The 24,794-nt window shown below is 38.1% G+C and overlaps 1 protein-coding gene across 5 annotated transcripts in view; it reads right to left on the bottom strand.

Annotated features, from left to right (window-relative positions):
* Window positions 1–84: 84 nt before the first annotated feature.
* Window positions 85–24,794, bottom strand: part of mier1b (mesoderm induction early response 1b, transcriptional regulator) — a 170,313-nt gene continuing 145,603 nt past the window's right edge. For all 5 annotated transcript variants that reach the window (XM_058755179.1, XM_058755189.1, XM_058755160.1 and 2 more), the window contains one exon: window positions 85–3,338. In XM_058755179.1, coding sequence (XP_058611162.1) covers window positions 3,049–3,338 — 290 coding nt within the window. In that variant the 3' untranslated portion in view covers window positions 85–3,048. The remainder of the gene's footprint in view (window positions 3,339–24,794) is intronic.

The raw sequence follows: 24,794 nt of genomic DNA, 5'->3' as shown, positions 1-24,794 counted from the left end.
ATTCATTTGAAAAAAATAAATTAACCTGCAATATGCACTTTAAGATACTTGTGTTTCTGAATAAATAAAGCAGTATCAATGTCATAAAAACAAGAGTCCGTTTTTATTTAAAGGCCAGAAGCTATAGCTTACATGAATAAAAATAAATATGACATTTGTAAATTAAATAAATTAAATTATACAGATTTATTCATTCATACTGTATGTATTTTTAATTTTTATTTTTCAAATGGATTAGGAAAACTTAATTACAAGGAGCCCTAAAAGATTTTTTTAGAATTTTTACAGCTCTTTTGCTTTAGACCAGGGGTGTTAAACTCAGTTCCTGGAGGGCCACAGCCCTGCAGAGTATTTCCATCCCTGCTCCAACACACAAACCATGTAGTTTTCAAATAAGTCTGAAGGACCTCATTAACTCTGCAGGGCTCTCATTTCTTATTTGTGCATCCTTGTTTCCTTTCCTCTCATCTTAGCTCCACCCCCTTAGGATATGAGGGAAGAATGCAAGGAAAATAAATGAAGATGGAGGAATCAAAGGATGAACACTGGAGTGACTCAAGCGTCACTTAAAATCGTCATCAGCTGCACTAAAGGGATCTGCCCTTATGTTGTTAAAATTCGTTATTTAAGGCATTCATAATAAATATTAATAAAGCAAGATGCCCTGTTGAAATATATGAAATATATGGTTTACTTAAACTGCAAAGGTAAAATATAAATGTAAATTATTATGGTATATGTGAAGGAGGAGGGGAATTTATATGTGCGTCAGTTTTTTTGCCAAAAAAAGACTTCCGCATAGGATACACCTGTATATCTCTGCTCATGACTCCTCAGGAAGCCTCCTCACTCCTCAATCCTAGCTGTGCAATTAGAGAATTTAGATGTCCTACAAGATGACTGAGATTGATTGATTTCCAGGTCATAGGATGGAGGATGGAGGACGGAGGACGGAGGAGCGAGAAAACGAGGAGGGATAATGAGAAGCACCCCTGAAATTGGTGTCAGAGAAAGGAGACATGCAAAATGTTCAGTGTTGGGGTGCCTCCAGGACCAGGGTTGGGAACCATTGTGTTAAGATTTTAATTGCATCTGTATGAAGAAAAAAAAAAAAAAACAGCAAAGACTGATTTTATTATAGTTATTTTCTAACAAATTATTAGTTCTAACAAATAAGTTTTTGCTCAAAACTAACCAGGGGCCTGTTCTTCATACGTTGCTAACTCAGTTAGCTGGATTTGATTGTTGACGATTTCACTTGATCTTTGATCATTTGGTTCTTCGAAGCTCATCCCGGACTTGCTGTCATAGCAACAGGTCCGTAAGTTTAAACTTGCTCGGGAGCAGGCTTATTTCATGTGACCAGGATTAGATTGCATATTTTTAAGCAGTAATGACAATAATTTAAAATAATAATAATTAAACAATTAATTTGAAAATAATGTCGTGTAGTCTATAATACTATAGACACACCCAGTTATACTCATTGAAAGATTTATTAGTGATGAAATAATTACTTTATAATTGTATTGGAGTCTTACACACATGCTATACAGTTAATCTGAGCTGTGCATTAATTTGAGTGGTGACAGCTATTATGGGAGTGGCTTGATGGAGCGCAGGAGATGCAGATAACTTGATCTCTAAGAAACTTTAATTAATGCTGTCACATAAGAAATCTGCTTCAAAGATAAAATTAAATGAATTGCTAATTACAACATTGAAATAAAAATGTAAAGCCTGTACAAATACAAGAAATCATGAATATAAATTAAAAACAGTGCATATTTCATTTATCTATTATAACATTTATGTAGTTTTGTTCGCTTGGCTGTTCCCTTATAAAGGTCCAGAAATTTGTCAAGTTTTTGGTCAGGTGTCTTTTTTAATGATATGATGTCATTACGTTGCTGTCTTGCCGCCAGCCAATCGCTGCATTGCTGATCATGGTTTGGAATATCGATGCATCTGCCCTTTTCAGGGAACACGAGAACGCACAGTAATCTTAGACAACTTAATCCAGATATTTTAATCTAATACGCAAATAAATTTGACGAACCAAATTAGCCAGAGATCAATTATCAGGATTAGAAGATCTGGAATCTTTCAAATCATCTCAGATGTAATAAGCAACGTACGAACAACGGGCCCCAGAATTAAAAATAGTTTGTTTATAGTTTCCACAGAGGAGAGACTTGGTGTTATTTCAAAACAAAAGGGAAATATATATATCAGTATCAGCATCAACTATCAAATCAAAATGATTTGAAAAATATCGGCATATCAGATATTGGCAAAAATCTAATATCGTGCATTACTGAAAGTAATCTATGAGAACTGAATGAGAATCATGAGAATAACTAAAAAACACATTAAATGTAAAATATAAGATGCCTTGCAGTATGCTAAATAATGCGCCCCAAAATAGGCTTAATTTTCTTTACACTTTAAAAAATAAATAATAATAATAATAATAATAATAATAATAATGTGCCATATGACCTGGACATTTCTTCTATGAGAATCATTCAGTTAATAGAAACATACATCTAGCAAACCAATTTCCTGGACACTTTATAAAAACAAAGATTTGGAGGGGTGATTCCATTGGCTTATTTATTTTGACTACATCTGTTCAAGCTTGCAGTATGCCTCCAACACAAACAAGCTGAGCACTGAACCATTAGTATATAACATAAATCAAAACACAACTTGATGTGCCTGGAGACACATGCTCACCAACATTTATCCTCGTGTATTACACATAATGGCTTAAACAGCATTTTTACCTATTGTCAAAATGTCTCAATAAAAAAATATAAATATCTTGTTGGTAAAAAAATAGCAGACAAATTCCATTACATATAGAATATACATTTCTCTGTAAAATGGTTTTATGAAAAAGGCGCATTAATCAGCTGTAGTTAGGTTTGGAGGGTGGTATTTTTGGAGCAGCTTAGCTTTGGATTTAGGGTGGATGAGGTGAGAGGTGTCACAGCGCTGTCCCATCATCCCAGTTTCTGATTTTGGCCAGACTTTTGTTCTTGTTCAGTCTACTTTTACACCTGAAGAGTCTATCTCAACCTGGGCCAGTGAGTCTGTTTCTGTCCGGCACTTTTTTGTTGGCCTGTCAAGACCCTGGCAGTCCTGTTGGTGCTTCAATGAGCCATTTCTGTCTGTGTTGTGGGTGTTTGTAACTTTAGAGCCATTGGAGTCCAGATGATCTGTGTGTAGACTGTGATTAGATGCTCCATTTGCCTGGAGAGGTTCACTCTTCACCTCGTTCACACTGCTCAACATCTGTGTGGCATCTGCACTGGAGCTGTGACTGGTGAGTCCTAAATTGGGAACCAAAGAGATAGACTATACCAGGGGTTTTCAAACTTTTTAATCCCAGGGACCCCCAAATATGATGATTCCTTGCAGGGGACCCCCTTGTCTAAAATATAAAGTCAACTATGTATTTTAAGCATAAACATGTAAACTAAAATTCTGTATAATGTAAAGACATATTGTAATTCATATTTCAATAAACAGGAATGTGAAAAGCTATTGTTTTAATAACAATTTCTTTTACTATTTGGCAACTCACTATAGCCAAGAATGATTCTCACAATCAACAATTTCCTGTAGCTTTTTGTATTTCTAAAAAAAAAAAAAAGGCTAAATATTACCTTTTCTAATTAAGACACATGAAAGGTTAAACCCGAAGGACAACATTTGTAGATTCTGTAGTTTTTTGTTTGTTAGAGAGACCCCAGTATGCTATGTGTCCAAATTTTTATTTATTGCCCCTCATAAAAATATAGAGTTGACTCATCTTACCATCTTATAAAAAAAAAAATGTATCAGAAGCGAACGTTAAGTAAGATACTTTACAACGTTCTAACATTAGAAGTTAAAGAAAATAGAGCTGACTTATCTTAAAAGAAAAAATATCAGACCGTTTAGTAAGAGTATAAGATACTCGTCAAAATCTTGTAACATTACAATTTAAAACCTAGCGTTTGTTACAAGTTAGAAAAATTTAAAGAAAAAGAGCCGAGCATCTCGCTGATCCTCGCTGTAAAAACTCAGAATGAGCTTACGAGCAGGTCAGACCACACTCTGGTCAGACCCTACTGCCAGCCCCTAACACCGTAAGGAGAGACCGACGCAAAGATTTAAAAGAATTAAAGTAATGTTTTAACATTAGAACGAACGTTATTTTTAATAAATCTTTAGCATTTCTTAATTAATGAAACAATTCGGCACTCATCCTAAAGCTTTTCACTTTAAAATTAGGTTAGTCTAGTTTTTACCTTTTAAACAAACAGTAGGCTACCTAAGCCGCAGGGAAATGTTGCTTATTTTATTTTATTTACTTTAGTTTAGTTATTCGCACTAAATTTAGTAATTCCTTTATTTACACTTCTAATTTTTGTCAATCTTAAAACTTGCAGTGGGGCATATCAGTTTGAAGACCATAGTTACAATATCAAGATGACTCAGAATGGTAACATCCGGGACCCAGTCAAACCACACTTACAACCGCCCCTACACCGGAGGAGAGACCTCAAAGACTTATTTTTAATAAATCTTTTACATTTCTTAATTAATGAAACCATTCAGCATTCATCCTAAAACTTTTCACTTTAAAAATAGGTTAGCCCATACAAATGTTCTTCTAAACAATCACATCTAAGGCACAGGCTAGTTATTCACACTTAATTCACCTATTCCTTTAATCGGTCTTTGATTTTTGTCAAGTTTAAGACTTCTGACCTGTTATATTACCCAGACTTTTTCACTTTTAAAATGAGGTTACACAGCTTTTTCTTATAAAATCACCTCTGAAGCCACACGAAAATGTTGTTTGTCTTGTTTTATTTTATTTTAGTAGTATAATATCTTTATTTACTCTTTGATTTTGTCAATCTTAAAACTTCCGGAGGAGGTAGGCCCTAAGCTATATCAGTTAAAACGCATACGTATGTGAGCGGAAACCGGAATGAAAGCAAATGTTTTGGACGTCTTTGGATTTTTCAGCCGTAATTAGACGCCTAAACTTTTTACATTATCGCGCGAAATGTAAATATTTCGTCTCACGCAGTGCTACGAAATGAGAATGGCACTGTGTGTCTGGACGTATGATTAACGTCGCGACCGTATCAGATCAAGAGGGTTGTTGTAAAACATCTAAAGGTGTTTCTGGAGATGCAACTCATTTGCAATCTAACGAGTTTTTGAGGATCTAGCATCGTAAACTTTGGCGTTGCTGTTCATTGATCAAACGACATACACGTTAACCATTTTATGACATGCACCTGCTAGTATGAACTTTGTCAAAAGTTTAGACTTAAAGTTCACTGTCCGGTCAAAGGACGTGTGCCCTTTGGAAGATTTTATATGACACATAGCTGGTTAAGTTAAAAGTTTAGGTATAGTTTAGGAAGAAAATACTCAAACATAAACACAAACATACATAAACAATCCCCTACATTTAAACTTTTATGATGTCTCATACAAACCTTTTACAAACTTGTGAACTTTTAGAATCACACAGGGTATCTCTACAAGATGATGAAAAGCAGCATGATTAAACAACTATTGTTTTAACAAATTATAACTATTGTTTTAACAAATTATAACTATTGTTTTAACAAATAAGTTAAGATTTGTAGTTTTTATATCTCTCAAACCTAAAACCATGAACCTCTAAAGCAAGGATTAGAAGCAGTCAAACGATCCTGTGATGAATACAGAGAATTTTCTTCATGAATTAGACCTAAATTAGACTGAAAATTAATTGTCATAGGTTGTTCGCAACAAAAGTAATTCCTAAACAAGGTGCTACAAATGTCTCACAGAATCTTTACAGCAGATTAGACTTTCTTTCTCACTTTAAAATGGTATTATTAACCGTGGTGTTTAAATGCGGCATGTTTATTTTCAAAGTATAATGTTTTATTTTATTAAAATAAAAACAACTGGTCTATATAGGTTTATTTGACTAAGATTTGATCAAATAACTGATATAAGAAACATGCAAATATATAATAAAAGTCCATCTTATCAACCCTGCCTGATGTGTCTGACGGTTTGTGACAAATATCTTACTGATACAGTTGTGTTAAGATGTTAAGTATGTGTAAAACATGTGCAAAGTTCAATATTACTGCTAAAAATAGTTTAATAAACCACAAACACTCGCATGAAAAACAAACAAACACACACACACACACACACACACACACTAAAACAACCCCTGCAGTTAAACATTTCAACTTTTACGATGTCGTATAAATACACTTTTACAAATAAAAATGTTTAGCATCACACAGGGTATCTCTACAAGATGATGGAAAACAGTATGATTAAACAATGATGTAACTTTTGTTTTAACAAATAAGTTAAGGTTTTGTTGATTTTAGATCTTTCACACCTAAAACCGTGATGAGGATCAGAAGTTGTCAAATGATCCTCTGATGAATGCAATGCGCTTACAGAGGTTTTTCTTTATGAATTAGATCTAAAATAGACTAAAATTAGCTGTTGTAAGGTTGTTTACAACAAAAGAGTGTCTTAAACAAGGTGCAACAAATGTCTCATCTTTACAACAGATTGGACTTTCTTTCTCACTTTAAAAATGGTAGTATTAACCATGCTGTTTAAATGCAACATTTATTTTTTCACACTATAAGGTTTTATTTTATTAAAATAAAAACAATTGGCTCTTTATAGTTTTATTTCACTAAGATTTGATCAAATAATAGATATAAGCAACAATAAAATATTTGATAACTCCATCTTATCACCCAAACTGACGTGTCTTACGGTTTGTGATGACATCAGAATCAGAATCAGAATGAGCTTTATCGGCCAGGTATGTTTGCACATACGAGGAATTGTTATAGTGACAGAAGCTCCACAGTGCAACAGAAAGACAGCAACAGGACAGGACACAGATAATAAAAGAATAATATACAAATAGGCAATGTACAAAATAGCAAAACGCTATATATAATATAGACAATTATGTATGTACAGTTACGATATGTGCAAAATTGAAATGAAACAATAAGCATGTGTGGTGATACATTAACATCTTACTGAAACAGATGTGTTAAGATGCACGTTACGCATGTGTAAAATATGTGTAAAGTTCGATATTACTGTTAAAAACAGTTTAAAAGGTCATTTTTAGCTTTCATATAGGATTCACAACCACACTCAGTTGCTTTTTGTGTAACAGAGCCCCCGGGGGCGGATGAAAATAGAATGTATGAAAGACTTTTCTTTTAAGATATTATAATGACAGACTAAAAACTTTAGATTGATTAAAACAACTGAGGTTATGCATTTCTCTTGAATATGTATACAGTAACCAGCGAGTACATGAAACGTTATTGTATAAATACACATCCTTGTAAATTCAGCATGATTCTATCATATTAATCAAAAAAGAACAACCGGTTTGTTGGAAATAAAAAAAATAATAAAAATAAAAAATAAAAATAATGTTGTGTTTCTAAGTTAGAATGTTTATAGTGTGTAGTAAAATCTTAACTTTAACCTAAAGCATTTTTCTTTCAAACTCTCTCACGCACGCACACGGCTTTCCCACAAACTCCCAACAACATACTTAAGTTTTGTTTTATCATCTAGAAACCCTATAATGGAGTTATGTTTTGCATTATTACAACTATAGATGCCGAAAGAGGTCATTGACCTGTTTAACCTGTTTAAAATGCGAACAATATCACTTAAGACTAGTTTGACAAAATATTGATCATAAAACAAGCCTGGATCCAATTTGAAGCATTCTAGCAACAAGTACAACCATTGCAGAAAATGTATCCAATCAATCAAACTTTATTACAGACTCAAGGTCCAGATTTAAAAAAGACAGTAGACCACCTATACAACCCACAGTATCTATCACAGACATAAAGAGTTACAAAATACAGCAATACCGGTGTCTCCACAACTTTGACCGATACCGTGTAGTACTAACCCCTATATTTGATAAACCCACAATAATCTCATTTTTAGAAGCATTAAGCCAACAGATAAAACTATACATAAGATTTCGTAACAGTGTTTTAAAAGTGATTACTCTCGCACTCACAAACATTTCACTTGCACTATGACATCTAGGCCTCCGTAGTAAGATTCTCCTTGCATCATTATAAGCTACTTGCGGCTTCTGTAAACTAGATGCTCTGTAGTTACACCGCAAATGAGTATAAAGTGTTGTACAGTATGCTTTGAAAAGCGACACCTTTACCTCATCTGAACAGAAACTAAACTTACGTAAAGTATATTCGCCTGCATATACATCATACGGCGTAGCCTTTCAATAGCCTCATCATCTGACACGCGTTCAGTGATAAAATGTCCAAGGTATTTTACTTTCGCACACACAGTGAGACTCTTGTTAGACAACTTAAAAACTGGAAAATTTATATTATAGCACCGCAGTAAGATAAAACTCTGGACGTGTGATTGACCAACTTATCAGATGTTCTACGTATTATTACAAGTCCCTGCTTACCTAGTTTATGATGAAACTAGAAAATATAGGCGTGAGCTAACAGGTGTTAAAAATACCGGTCACGTTCAATTAGATGAAGACATGCAGAGGTAGCGAACACAACGAACTTGGGGGTCATGAAGCAAACAGTCTAACACAACACACGTTCTCCAGAATGGTGCTGATGATGGGTTCATAATTTCACGATGAAGACCGACTGGGTATTCAGACACCTGCAGCAGGACTGACTGACTTTTTCTTAAGATTTGATTTCAAGAACACAAAACCAAATCCTAATGCTATTTCACGAAATAACACAAAAACGGGTGCTCCATTACAACATACGCATCAAGTCTGTTTTACCATATGGTATTCTTCTTGAATATAATTGTTTAGTCTAATTATGTTTTAACATTTCTTTTTGTTTTTGTTTTTACAAAGATGTTCAATTGAACACGTGTAAATAATATCTCAGTCAAACGCTGTAGACTTTCAGGTCAGGGAACTACAATACCCAGCATGCACTTCAGACTTCAAACATGGCCACCGGGGATGCATATCGCAAAATACTCATACACGGCTGCGCTCTACATCGTCGGACTTCTGATTATACGCACGCTCAGATACCCTATATAAAAAGACACAGATGTCCACACTTTTTGTGAAGAATATTAAGTTCTGTGTTGTGATGTTACAAACACTTTTTTTTTTTTACGATCTGCGTTACTGATGCAAAGGCCGATTATTTTCTGCAAAAACGATTCATTCGAACAATTCGGTTCAAAGAACCGATTCATCGGATCCTTACGTCATCTCGCAGCGTTGTCAGTATACATTTCTTTTCTAACAACTCGGGGGTCATTTTATATCAGTGAAACATTTAAATAAAATTAACTGCGTGAACTCGTATTGGTGATTATTGTCTTTTGTTCATTTAAGTTAAAGATTTATATGAGTTTGTAAATAGTTACGATAGGGTTACAGGCTTCGGGTAGTTGGGTGCGTGTAAGCGGTGAAAACTTAGTGTGACAGTAAATGTGACAGACGAGAGCGTTACTCAAACAGTCCACCGCGTCATCTTTTAATAAAATATTCCAACGAATGTCGTGAAGGCAAGTTATGTAACAGTGTTCATTAAAACGCTGAAATGAATATAAGCGTACAAATATTCGTAATGACAATCAGTACGATATACCCTAAAAACACAACAGACTGATCCCTGCTAAGTACGTCTAAAATTCTGAGATATCTTGACGTTATCCGTGCTACCGCGCTAGTTGTGAGATATAAACCGCAAAGTTTTTTCGTAGCGTTACACTTTGAAACCAGAATAATTTTATGTTTCCATGACTTTGTTTGCCCTTTCTGTTTGAATTTGTTTACAGTGGTTTCGCCATCCTTATTTTCCCACCTAATTGTAATTGTCAGGCCTTACTCTTATGGCGTTATACGCTTTGTCTCCTAGTTTTTTGCTGTCATGTTAGCGGGCCACTTTGTTGATATACGTCAATAGTTCTACGAATTTGGTTGATTTAATAAAATATTGCGTCTTCGTTCGAGACATTTACGTTATATTATTATATCATCCTATAGTTTATATCAGATATACAAGATCGTTTCTTATTAAATATTATTAAATTGATAACAAACAAAAAAGTATCTTAGGCGTGACCAGCGTTTATGGCTTTCCTGATGACAACCCCGCCCCTGTATACCACGCAACAAGTTGAGGGTGGGTCCGAATGCTAAAACCAACGACGACCGACCCCGATAAACTCAGTTACGACGTCGCTACCAGGTTTGAAAGTGCAGACGGCGAGCTACTGTAAGATCTTGTCAAACGTTATCTACATGGATCGACAGAATCAGCTTCAAGAAACCAAATCGCCTGAGCCTGACTCAGGCGATTTGCTCACTGAATATAAACCTAACAGACCACTCAGATCATTAGGATCGAGTCAGCTAGAAATACCAAGGGTTCACACAAAACAAGGGGAGTCTGCTTTTAGCTATTATGCCGCCCGCAGTTGGAACCCGCTTCCAGAAGAGATCAAATGTGCTAAAACATTAGCCACATTTAAATCCAGACTCAAAACTCATCTGTTTAGCTGTGCATTTGTTGAATGAGCACTGTGCTACGTCCGAACTGATTGCACTATGTATAATCACTTTCTATTCTTAAATGTTTTAAATTCTTTTAAAATCAATTTTTAAATCACTTTGTTTTTATTGTTGTGATTTTTATTATTTTTAATTTCTTATTATTTTTAATGACTATTTCACTTCCTTTTATGTAAAGCACTTTGAATTACCATTGTGTATGAAATGTGCTATATAAATAAACTTGCCTTGCCTTGCCTTGCCTTGACTCGCTCTGCAATTTTTCTACTAATAATAATAACGCTTCGGCGGATCTGAACCATGAACCGGAAATTGAAACTGAAAGCGAAATTCCACAGGACCGTCGTGGATTAAAACAGTCAATCAAGATTCTAGGAAACGGCGAGAAAGCTCTAGATCGGTTAGGGGACAAAATGTATCTCTTGGAAAGAATTGAATTCTGAAAAAGTCGTCTGACGCTGCGCAAAAGTTAATGGATCGTGACCGGAGTTCTGGCTATGCTGCGGATGAGCAACTGGAGTGCGACTGCGGTAAGGGGAAAACGTGTTTTGTAAAAGACATCGTAGACCCCACGTTTAAACTACATTACGGGGGACAAATGATTCAGAACCATTCTGGAGAACGGCTTGTTTTATGATCGTACCCTTGTTTGTCAAACTAGTCTTAAGTGATATTGTTCACATTTTAAACAGGTTAATGACCTCTTTCGGCATCTATAGTTGTAATAATGCAAAACATAACTCCATTATAGGGTTTCTAGATGATAAAACAAAACTTAAGTATGTTGTTGGGAGTTTGTGGGAAAGCCGTGTGCGTGCGTGAGAGAGTTTGAAAGAAAAATGCTTTAGGTTAAGGTTAAGATTTTACTACACACTATAAACATTCTAACTTAGAAAAACAACTTTATTTTTATTTTTTATTATTATTATTTTTTTTATTTCCAACAAACCGGTTGTTCTTTTTTGATTAATATGATAGAATCATGCTGAATTTACAAGGATGTGTATTTATACAATAACGTTTCATGTACTCGCTGGTTACTGTATACATATTCAAGAGAAATGCATAACCTCAGTTGTTTTAATCAATCTAAAGTTTTTAGTCTGTCATTATAATATCTTAAAAGAAAAGTCTTTCATACATTCTATTTTCATCCGCCCCCGGGGGCTCTGTTACACAAAAAGCAACTGAGTGTGGTTGTGAATCCTATATGAAAGCTAAAAATGACCTTTTAAACTGTTTTTAACAGTGATATCGAACTTTACACATATTTTACACATGCGTAACGTGCATCTTAACACATCTGTTTCAGTAAGATGTTAATGTATCACCACACATGCTTATTGTTTCATTTCAATTTTGCACATATCGTAACTGTACATACATAATTGTCTATATTATATATAGCGTTTTTGCTATTTTGTACATTGCCTATTTGTATATTATTCTTTTATTATCTGTGTCCTGTCCTGTTGCTGTCTTTCTGTTGCACTGTGGAGCTTCTGTCACTATAACAATTCCTCGTATGTGCAAACATACCTGGCCGATAAAGCTCATTCTGATTCTGATGTCATCACAAACCGTAAGACACGTCAGTTTGGGTGATAAGATGGAGTTATCAAATATTTTATTGTTGCTTATATCTATTATTTGATCAAATCTTAGTGAAATAAAACTATAAAGAGCCAATTGTTTTTATTTTAATAAAATAAAACATTATAGTGTGAAAAAATAAATGTTGCATTTAAACAGCATGGTTAATAATACCGTTTTTAAAGTGAGAAAGAAAGTCCAATCTGTTGTAAAGATGAGACATTTGTTGCACCTTGTTTAAGACACTCTTTTGTTGTAAACAACCTTACAACAGCTAATTTTAGTCTATTTTAGATCTAATTCATAAAGAAAAACCTCTGTAAGCGCATTGCATTCATCAGAGGATCATTTGACAACTTCTGATCCTCATCACGGTTTTAGGTGTGAAAGATCTAAAATCTACAAAACCTTAACTTATTTGTTAAAACAAAAGTTACATCATTGTTTAATCATACTGTTTTCCATCATCTTGTAGAGATACCCTGTGTGATGCTAAACGTTTTTATTTGTAAAAGTGTATTTATACGACATCGTAAAAGTTGAAATGTTTAACTGCAGGGGTTGTTTTAGTGTGTGTGTGTGTGTGTGTGTGTGTGTGTGTGTTTGTTTGTTTTTCATGCGAGTGTTTGTGGTTTATTAAACTATTTTTAGCAGTAATATTGAACTTTGCACATATTTTACACATACTTAACATCTTAACACATCTGTATTGGTAAGATATTTGTGACAAACTGTCAGACACATCAGGCAGGGTTGATAAGATGGACTTTTTATTATATATTTGCATGTTTCTTATATCAGTTATTTGATCAAATCTTAGTCAAATAAACCTATATAGACCGGTTGTTTTTATTTTAATAAAATAAAACATTATACTGTGAAAAAATGCTGCATTTAAACCCCACGGTTAATAATACCATTTTTAAAGTGAGAAAGAAAGTCTAATCTGTTGTAAAGATTCTGTGAGACATTTGTAGCACCTTGTTTAGGAATTACTTTTGTTGCAAACTACCTTATGACAACTCATTTTTAGTCTGATTTAGCTCTAATTCATAAAGAAAATCTCTGTAACTGCCTTGCATTCATCAGAGGTTCATTTGACTGTTTCAAATCCTTGCTTTAGAGCATCATGATTTAGGTTTGAAAGATCTAAAAACTTATTTGTTAAAACAAAAGATATATCATTGTTTAATCATACTGCTTTTCATCATCTTGTAGAGATACCCAGTGTGAGGTTTTTTATTTGTAAACGTTTCGTATGAAACATCATACAAGTCTAAATGTTTAACTGTATAGGGTTGTTTTAGTGTGTGTGTGTGTGTGTGTGTGTGTGTGTGTGTGTGCGTGTGTGTGTTTGTTTTTTTATGCGAGTGTTTGTGTTTTATTATACTATTTTTAACAGTAATATTGAACTTTACACATGTTTTACACATACTTAACATCTTAACACAACTGTATCAGTAAGATATTTGTCACAAACCGTCAGACACATCAGGCGGGGTTGATAAGTTGGACTTATCGTTTATTTGAATTATTTCCTCTGTCAATTATTTGATCAATTCTTAGTAAAATAAACCTATATAGACCAGTTGTTTTTATTTTAATAAATAAAACATTATACTTTGAAAATAAACATGCCGCATTTAAACACCACGGTTAATAATACAATTTTAAAGTGAGAAAGAAAGTCTAATCTGCTGTAAAGATTCTGTGAGGTATTTGTAGCACCTTGTTTAGGAATTACTTTTGTTGCGAACAACCTATGACAATTAATTTTCAGTCTAATTTAGGTCTAATTCATGAAGAAAATTCTCTGTATTCATCACAGGATCGTTTGACTGCTTCTAATCCTTGCTTTAGAGGTTCATGGTTTTAGGTTTGAGAGATATAAAAACTACAAATCTTAACTTATTTGTTAAAACAATAGTTATAATTTGTTAAAACAATAGTTGTTTAATCATGCTGCTTTTCATCATCTTGTAGAGATACCCTGTGTGATTCTAAAAGTTCACAAGTTTGTAAAAGGTTTGTATGAGACATCATAAAAGTTTAAATGTAGGGGATTGTTTATGTATGTTTGTGTTTATGTTTGAGTATTTTCTTCCTAAACTATACCTAAACTTTTAACTTAACCAGCTATGTGTCATATAAAATCTTCCAAAGGGCACACGTCCTTTGACCGGACAGTGAACTTTAAGTCTAAACTTTTGACAAAGTTCATACTAGCAGGTGCATGTCATAAAATGGTTAACGTGTATGTCGTTTGATCAATGAACAGCAACGCCAAAGTTTACGATGCTAGATCCCCTCAAAAACTCGTTAGATTGCAAATGAGTTGCATCTCCAGAAACACCTTTAGATGTTTTACAACAACCCTCTTGATCTGATACGGTCGCGACGTTAATCATACGTCCAGACACACAGTGCCATTCTCATTTCGTAGCACTGCGTGAGACGAAATATTTACATTTCGCGCGATAATGTAAAAAGTTTAGGCGTCTAATTACGGCTGAAAAATCCAAAGACGTCCAAAACATTTGCTTTCATTCCGGTTTCCGCTCACATACGTATGCGTTTTAACTGATATAGCTTAGGGCCTACCTCCTCCGGAAGTTTTAAGATTGACAAAATCAAAGAGTAAATAAAGATATTATACTACTAAAATAAAATAAAACAAGACAAACAACATTTTCGTGTGGCTTCAGAGGTGATTTTTATAAGAAAAAGCTGTGTAACCTCATTTTAAAAGTGAAAAAGTCTGGGTAATATAACAGGTCAGAAGTCTTAAACTTGACAAAAATCAAAGACCGATTAAAGGAATAGGTGAATTAAGTGTGAATAACTAGCCTGTGCCTTAGATGTGATTGTTTAGAAGAACATTTGTATGGGCTAACCTATTTTTTAAAGTGAAAAGTTTTAGGATGAATGCTGAATGGTTTCATTAATTAAGAAATGTAAAAGATTTATTAAAAATAAGTCTTTGAGGTCTCTCCTCCGGTGTAGGGGCGGTTGTAAGTGTGGTTTGACTGGGTCCCGGATGTTACCATTCTGAGTCATCTTGATATTGTAACTATGGTCTTCAAACTGATATGCCCCACTGCAAGTTTTAAGATTGACAAAAATTAGAAGTGTAAATAAAGGAATTACTAAATTTAGTGCGAATAACTAAACTAAAGTAAATAAAATAAAATAAGCAACATTTCCCTGCGGCTTAGGTAGCCTACTGTTTGTTTAAAAGGTAAAAACTAGACTAACCTAATTTTAAAGTGAAAAGCTTTAGGATGAGTGCCGAATTGTTTCATTAATTAAGAAATGCTAAAGATTTATTAAAAATAACGTTCGTTCTAATGTTAAAACATTACTTTAATTCTTTTAAATCTTTGCGTCGGTCTCTCCTTACGGTGTTAGGGGCTGGCAGTAGGTGTGGTCTGACCTGCTCGTAAGCTCATTCTGAGTTTTTACAGCAGCGAGCGAGGATCAGCGAGATGCTCGGCTCTTTTTCTTTTGTTTAATTTTTCTAACTTGTAACAAACGCTAGGTTTTAAATTGTAATGTTACAAGATTTTGACGAGTATCTTATACTCTTACTAAACGGTCTGATATTTTTTCTTTTAAGATAAGTCAGCTCTATTTTCTTTAACTTCTAATGTTAGAACGTTGTAAAGTATCTTACTTAATGTTCGCTTCTGATACATTTTTTTTTATAAGATGGTAAGATGAGTCAACTCTATATTATTTAACTTGTAATGTTATGCTATTGTTTTAACTAAGGTGTCAGATGCTTTGTTTTAAATAAACAAACACGCTCACTTCTGCTTCTTTTTATTTAATTTGTAACGAACTCTAACTAGTTTAAAAACGTTTTAACAACACTATCACGTCTTGACTTGTAGGGAAAAACAGTCGTTGCTCATTTTACGTATATGTTTGATGTTTTTTGTTGATATGTGTGCGTGAAAAACTCCAATAAAAACTTCCCTTTGTCCCGTTTAACACAGTTTAACACAGTTTCACAATTTAAAGTTTAAACATATAAGTCTTCAATGGCCCACACACAAAAACATGTTTCCCAAAACACACATTCCTTAGGATCACTGGACAGTAACCAACAGATGGTCATTTAGATGGGTGGGGGTGGACAAAACAGGTGTCCAGTTTGGGTGGGAGGGAGGGGGTGGGGGGTCTTATTTTTATGAGGGGCAATAAATCAAAATATGGACACATAGCATACTGGGGTCTCTCTTTTGGTCTTTTTGTCTCTGTATTTCTGGAAAATTGCTAAATATTTTCATTAACTGAACAGGGTACCTTCTTTCAGAGTATTACAGTGTGACAAGTTAAACCTGAAGGACAGCATTTGCATTACAAACACAATCAAACCAATTTGAATCATTCACTGATTCAAAAACTCCTAATGGGATGGATGAGCTTGGTGGCTTCTACATAGTTTGTACATAGTAATCATGTCAAAGCAGTAACTAAATCATCATACTATCATCTCAAAATCATTGCAAGAATTAGATGTCTTGTTTCCAGTCAAGACTTGGAGAAACTTGTTCATGCCTTTATCACTAGCAGGGTGGATTATTGTAATGGTCTCCTCACTGGCCTTCCCAAGAAGACCATTAGACAGCTGCAGCTCATCCAAAACGCTTCTGCCAGGATTCTGACAAGAACCAGAAAATCTAAGCATATCACGCCAGTCCTCAGATCCTTACACTGGCTTTCAGTTATATTTAGGATTGATTTTAAAGTACTTTTACTTTATCAATCACTCAATGGCCTAGGACCTAAATGCATTGCAGATATGCTCACTGAATATAAACCTAACAGACCACTCAGATCATTAGGATCGAGTCAGTTAGAAATACCAAGGGTTCACACAAAACAAGGGGAGTCCGCTTTTAGCTATTATGCCGCCCGCAGTTGGAACCAGCTTCCAGAAGCGATCAGATGTGCTAAAACATTAGCCACATTTAAATCCAGACTTAACTCACATCTGTTTAGCTGTGCATTTATTGAATGAGCACTGTGCTACATCCGAACTGACTGCACTGTATTTTATGTATAATCATTTTCTATTCTTAACTGTTTTAAATTCATTTTAAATCAATTTTTATATAATTTTAAAAGTTTAAACAGAAGGCTAAAGTAAGTGCTGTGATGGTAAAGAGAATGTGGGCAAAGAAAGACAAGTGTGTTGGTTAATCAGTTGAAAGTAGGACCTCTGAGTTCTATTTGTTTGGTTTCTGGTTAGGGACTGTCTGTGAGCGGAGGGAGCGCGGGAGGGGGAGAGCGATGGACTTACTCAGACGTGAGTGAGGGACACCAGCAGAAGAATGCTGGTGTCATAATTAAGGTACACTTGTAAGTGTAAAGGTGTACGAGTGCACATCTATAGATTGAGAGATGTGCACAGTCTGGGGGGGGGACAAAAACGCATTCTCTAAGGCACCAAGAGTCATAGAGGCAAATAGTGCATTTGAGGCACTGAGAGCCGTAGAGGCACAAGTGCATTTGAAGGTATAGGAAATACCGAGTGAATGTGAGACGCTAGAAGAGGGGGTTCTAGTCGTAAATCGCTCTACCAACTCTAAATTCTTACCATTACAGACAGGGCCGAGTTTTAGCGAATAGGTCAGGTATGATGGTCCTAGTAAGTAGGGGGTGAAGTAGTGGAATAGTTTGGTGTTTTGGAAGGTTTTTTTCACTTAGTGTGGAAGAGTTTTAACAAAGCTTGAGAATATTTGCTTTTAAATTACTTATTTTTATTGTTGTGATTATTATTTTTTTTTAATGACTATTTTACTTCCTTTTAAGTAAAGCACTTTGAATTACCACTGTGTATGAAATGTGCTACATAAATAAACTTGCCTTGCCTAGTTTGTCATAGCATGGTTTCAATTTAGTGAGAGCCAGGCGCATGCCACTTTCAACCTCCAGACGGGTTCTGTGCTTAGACTGAAGTTCTTTCAGTGCTCAAAATCCAGATTCACACAAATAAGTTGTGGCAAAAGGTAAAATACATTTTATTGCCTTCTTTGACAACACAGGGTAGTCCTCTCTCACAGACATCCAAAACTCTGATAGAGGAAGACATGGGAACCTTGTTTTCATCCGCCGTCATTTGTCAAGTCAATCAGTTGCTCCTGGGCTGCTAGATCCAGATGAGTGCCAATCCCTGGTGCAAATGGGTTCCTAACAAAGTCCAGGTGGTTGTTGTTCAAATCAGGGAAATACTATTTAAAATAGCCCTGAAGATGTGACAGGTGATGTTGTCAGCAGTGGAGGAGATGCGCTTCTGGTTGTAGAGAGGAAACATTTCTGTTACTCCCTCTTGCAGTTTGCTTTCCTACAGGGATAATTTTTGCGTGAATGCGCGTACCTTATCTTATGCGTTCAGTATGTGAACATTGTGTCCTTGCATGCTCTGATTGAGGACATTGAGATGATGGAAAAAATCTGCCATGTATGACAACTTCAGTATCCATGTGTCATCTTCAAAACATTTGGCAAGCTCTAGCTTTTCATCAGAGAGAAACTCTCTCAGCTCTTTGCGCAGCGCATACACGCGACTTAACACCGCCCCGTGGGAAAGCCAGAATACCTCTGAGTGGAGCAGCAAACCCTCGTAATCGGCACCCATTTCTTTTCAGAGTAAACTGAAGAGTCTGTGTTTCAAGGGGCGTGATTTTACATAGTTCAGTTTTTACTGCATCCCTCGGCACTTGATGCAAATCATCTTCAATGCGTTTGGCCACAAGAGCCTCACGGTGAAGTATACAGTGTTGGGGGCTTTCTCTTTGATCAGAGTCACGACGCCGCTACGCTTACTGGTCATAGTACACCGTCAGTACACACTCCAACACACCGAGACCAGTCTATTGAATTGTCCGTCATGAACTGATCCATCATATTAAAGATGTCCTGCCCAGTGGTTCTGCCTTCAAGGGGTTTACATGTAGCCCGGAGTAACTTAAAAGAGACAAATAAGAATGGCCCCCCTTTAAATTTTGAACTTTTTCCGTTCCGGGAACAATGGTAATTTCTGTGACAATTTATTATGTATTACTGGATTACACTGTGTTGTGAGTAAAATTAAACTCAATTAAACTTGTTAAACTCAGGTTCACCAGCAGGGGGCACCCACGCTTTACTCTATGCATCAGTAGTTGAATAGCAAGGAAATAGTATTCAGTACGTGATGAGCTTTCGTGGTACACGCAACAGATGCTCCTCGATTTACCTGTGTTTTTCTTATCTGTTTTAACAGAAAGTAAATGTGTTGCCATGAGAACGGACGTCGTATCCTTCTTGAAAGTGTAACATATTTTGGCGAGCCAGCCAGGAGCAGGCGACAGAGTGACCAGCACCATTAACCTCCCTCCTTCCTAATGAGACGAGCCTTCAGCAAGACGGACACCAGTCAGATCCTGCGTGATCAAGTGAGTGCAGCTCTGTGGCAGCTTGGGGAAGAGTCTCTCGTGGATGTCTGCAGGTACCTAAAATGTGATGGCCTGGACAGTGGGGAGCCCCGCAGCAAGACACGGAGGGCACTCATCAAGATGGCCGAGGGTGTATTAGATGAACTTGAGGAGAAACAAGAGAGTGATGAAGTTAAACAGCACTGTGCTGATCTATTAACATTCATTGAAAGACAAAGTAAAAGGTGTAGTAGGCCAGACGAAGAGTACCCGTCAGAAGAGCCAGCTCCAACGGAAGGACTGGAAAAATGCTTCTCACCACACATGTCTCTTCTAAAGACTGCAGATTCCCCATCCAAGAGCCGGCTAGAGCCAACTCGCCCACTGCCTGAGGTAACACTGCGAAGGGAGTTTAAAATTTGTGGGCAAATTGGGGAGAGTGGTCAGAGGGATAAATTGTCATATCTCAGTTTAGTCCGCCAGATTGAGCTGGGAATAGAAAAGGGGCACACACAGACTGAAGTAGTCGAAGCTGTAATCAGGGCTGTCAGTCCAGGGCTGCCGTTGAGAGACATGTTAGAGATCAAATGTGGGCTGACCCTTAGCACACTCCTCACCATCCTTAAAGGCCACTATCGGGTAGATAGTTCCACAGAGCTTTACCACCAGCTTCTTAACATCTCGCAAAAGCCCAAAGAGACTGCCCTGAACTTCGTATTCCGTGCAACTGAGCTTAAAGACAAGCTGTTATGGAAAGCAGCAAATGAGGATACTGATGAACAGTACAGCAGAGCCGTCATTCAGCGCAAGTTCCTCCGCTCAATAGAAACTGGACTGTTGAGTGACTCTGTGAAGTTCCAAATCCTACCCTACCTCAATGATGTAAGCATAACAGATGAAGAACTTATACAGAAAGTGGATGAAGTGGCAAGAGTTGAAAGTGAGAGACAAGAGAAACGGAAAAGGTCCACTGCTGGTAAAACTCCCAAAGTACAGGAGCTCCAATCAGACTCTCAGTTAAAATCCACACCTGCCCAGAGCCCCTCTAAACCTAAGGAGTCTAATTCAACAGTGGTGATCAAAATGGTAAAGGGGAACGAGAATAAGCCTAACAGCATGAATGCGCAGCAGATGTTGGAAGAGCTTCACAAAGAAATGAAGCAAATGTTTCTGGCTGTAATGGAAGCAAACCCCCGTCCCCCTGAACAAAATCAGAGAGTGAAAGGCTGCAAGAAATGCAGGGATGAGGGAACAGGTGAGAAATGTTCTCACTGTTTTAAATGTGGGCAGGAGGGTCATTTCTCCCGTGGATGCAGAACCACGCCGGGAAATGGGCAGGGACTACTGAGGTGGGGCCAGCAGTAGTCCAAGGTTGAGCGCCCCAAAATGAGCAGTCACTACCCAGCACAGTCATGCAACCAACAACAACCCTTGGAGAAAGAGCAGCTCATCAGCTGTAAGTGTGGTTAACTATATACCCCCTCAACACCAGCCAGAGTTGGTAAGCCTTGTAGGAAGCAGGTGTATAGTGGATTGTGTAATGGACAATTGCCCAGTTAGAGCCCTGTGGGACACGGGAGCACAGTCCAGCATAGTGAATGTTCCCTGGCGACTGAACCACCTCCCCCACACCATTGTCAGACCCATCTCAGAGTTGTTGGAGGATGAGACACTGACCGTTTTTGCTGCTAATGACACGACCATCCCATATATCGGCTGGATTGAAGTCAGTTTCAGACTAGGCAGTGACCCCACCACGACAAATGATTTACAAGTGCCAATACTAGTGTCGAACGACCCAGCTGTTGCCAGTGACCCCATCATCGGCTACAACGTCATTGAGGTCATCATTAACAGAAACGAAGGAAAGACTAAAGGTGAAAAAAAAACAGTTGGCACACAAAGTGAGTAAAGCCTTCGCAATAACAGTGAAAACTGCTCATCGTGTGGTCAAGTTGATGCAGAGTGGTGATTCAGAGATTGGTGTAGTTCGTACCGGCAGAAAAAGAGTGCCCTTACCAGCTAACCAAGTCACCACTGTTTACATAAAAGCACATGTGAGTGCACGAGCACAAGGCCAACACATGATCTTTTCACCTGACATGCTTAATTCTCCACCAGAAGGCCTGATCTACCATGATGTATTGGTGCAGATCCCAGAAAGGAGAGTGCCATACATACCCATCTCTGTGACCAACACTACTGATCGCACCATTTGTCTGGACCGTCATAGAGTGATTGGACACCTGGAACCCGTCAAGACCGTTTACACAACACCTGTGCAAACGAAATAAAATGAGACGACAGCTGAAATGAAGGACAGCACAGAGACAAAGTCCAACGAAGTAAGTAGCACACCGCAGTCAGATAATAAGCAAACAAGAAGACCAACCTCATGGGACCCCCTGTGGATCTCTGCCATCTCTCAGAGGGACAGCAGGAGGCTGTAAGGAGAGTGTTGCGGGAGGAATGTGAGGCTTTTGCCTATGACAGTGATGATGTGGGTTGTATGCCTTCTCTCAAGATGCACATCACTCTCCATGATACCAGCCCAGTGCAAAAGACCTACATGTCCGTCCCAAAGCCTCTTCACAATGAAGTGAAGGAGTATCTGCAGGATCTCTTGAGAAGAGGGTGGATCACACCTTCCCGATCCCCTTATTCGTCGCCGGTGGTGTGCGTCCGCAAGAAGGACGGTAGTCTCCATCTCTGTGTTGACTTCAGGGAACTCAACCATAAGTCGGTCCCCGACCACCATCTGATACCGAGGATTCAGGACATGTTGGATGCACTGGGTGGGAGCTCATGGTTCTCGGTCTTAGACCAGGGTAAAGCGTACCACCAGGGTTATCTGGATGAGGAGAGCCGGTCTCTCACAGCATTCATCACACCCTGGGGGCTCTACGAATGGGTGCGTATACCCTTTGGCTTGAGTTCGGCACCCGCAGAGTTTCAGAGGAACATGGAGTACTGTTTGGCTGACTTGAGAGACACGATTTGCCTCCCGTACCTGGATGACAACCTGGTACACAGTCACAGCTTCGAGGAGCACCTGGAGCATATCCGTGTCGTCCTTCAACACTACAAGAAACATGGTGTGAAGCTGACCCCAAAGAAATGTGAGCTGTTTAAATCGATTGTGAGATTTCTTGGCAAGTTGGTGACAGGAGAGGGTTACACAATGGACCCCGCAGAGATGGCTCCAGTGATGGCTCTCAAAGAGAAGGCACCTGCCACCGTTGGTGAGGTACGCCAGATGCTCGGGTTCCTCTCCTATTACAGACCCTTCATCCCCAACTTCTCCCTTTGGCCCACCCGCTGAATAACCTACTCACTGCCCCAAACCCCGAAAATCACACTCCAGACCCAACCGTGAAGAGGCCCAGTAAAACAGGAAAGAAAAATAATGGTCACTTACCATCACGGACACCCATACAGTAGACCAGGTCTCACCAGAAGTGTTGAATCAGCTTGTAGAGGCACTCACAAAGCCCCCTGTTCTTGGATATCCTGACTTTACCCAGCAATTTGTATTACATTGTGACGCATACCAAGTTGGTCTGGGTGCGGTGTTATACCAGAGACAGCAGGGGAAGATGAGAGTGATCGCCTATGGCTTCCGCATCCTGAGTCCATCAGAGAAAAGGTACCATCTGCACTCTGGAAAGCTAGAGTTTTTAGCGTTGAAGTGGGCCATCTGTGAACGTTTCCGGGATTATCTTTACCATGCCCCATCGTTCGTGGTATATACAGATAACAACCCACTGACGTATGTGCTCACTATATATAATAGCTGTACGGCTGAGGCCAGACAAGATGTAATCAGTGCATCTATGGAGAGGGTCGTTGCGGAACGGAGGAATCCTTGCCGGGGCGTTGGGTTGATCCAGGTCAGTGCTTTGAGCCTGGTGAAAGACAGTAAGACTAGCCAACCTCTTACCCCTGATCAAATCCGCAAAGCTCAGGAAGAGGATGAAATCCTCTCAAGAGTTCTCTGGTACAAGTCACAGAACAGGAGGCCAAGTAGAGCTGAAGTGAAAGCAGAGAACCCTGCAGTGGCCATACTGCTGAAACAGTGGCTAAAGGTTCTTGTGGGTCAAGATGGTGTTCTACGCTGTAGGACTTCCTGTCGAGAACAACTGTTGCTCCCCAAAGCTTATCATCCGCTGGTCTTTAAAGAGCTGCACCAGGACTTGGGTCACTTGGGGGTCGAGAGGACACTTGACCTGATTTGAGAACGGTTCTACTGGCCACAGATGAGTAAAGATGTTGAACATTTTGTCACAAGAGTGTGTGAATGTCTCAAGAAGAAGAAGCCAAATAAGCAGACACGTGCGCCTCTGATACCGATCCAGACCACCTACCCATTCCAGCTCATCTCCATAGACTTTCTGCATTTGGAGAAATGTAAGCATGGGTATGAGTATATATTGGTGATCATGGACCATTTTACGAGGTTTGCGCAGGCCTATGCAACAAGGAACAAAGCGGCCAAAACAGTAGCTGACAAGATTTTCAACGACTTTGCACTTAAGTTCAGGTTCCCGAGCAGACTATAACACGATATGGGCAAAGAGTTTGAGAACAGATTGACGGCCAGCTTGAAGAAACTTTCTGGCATCCAGGGCTCGCACACAACATCATACCACCCCCAGGGTAACGGGCAGGTGGAGAGATTTAACCATACCCTGTTGTCCATGCTGCGCACCCTGGAGGACAAGGAGAAGGAAGATTGGAAGGAGTCCCTCGCTAAGGTTGTCCACGCGTACAACTGCACAAAGAATGAGGCAACAGGTTACGCGCCCTATTACCTCATCTTTGGACAGTCTCCTCGCCTGCCTATTGATCTGTTGTTCAGACTCAGAAAGGATGATTCCCGGGACACGTACGATGACTATGTGAGCCATTGGAAAACAAGGATGCAAGAGGCATATCAGATTGCAGCTAAAACAGCAGTTAAGGCAGCAGCTCGGGGGAAAGTCTTCTACGACAGGAAAGTTCAGGGAAGAGACCTCCACCCAGGTGACAGAGTTCTCCTCAGAAACCTTACCCACAGAGGGGGGCCAGGAAAGATTCAGCCATACTGGGAGGATCAAGTGTATAAGGTGAAGGAGAGAAAAGCAGATGGCAACCCAGTTTAT

Source organism: Onychostoma macrolepis, chromosome 02 (genome assembly GCF_012432095.1).
Source record: "Onychostoma macrolepis isolate SWU-2019 chromosome 02, ASM1243209v1, whole genome shotgun sequence".
NCBI classification, from domain to species: domain Eukaryota; kingdom Metazoa; phylum Chordata; class Actinopteri; order Cypriniformes; family Cyprinidae; genus Onychostoma; species Onychostoma macrolepis.
The sequence above is the reverse complement of the archived record's forward strand: the minus strand, read 5'-3'. Positions and strand labels throughout refer to the sequence as shown.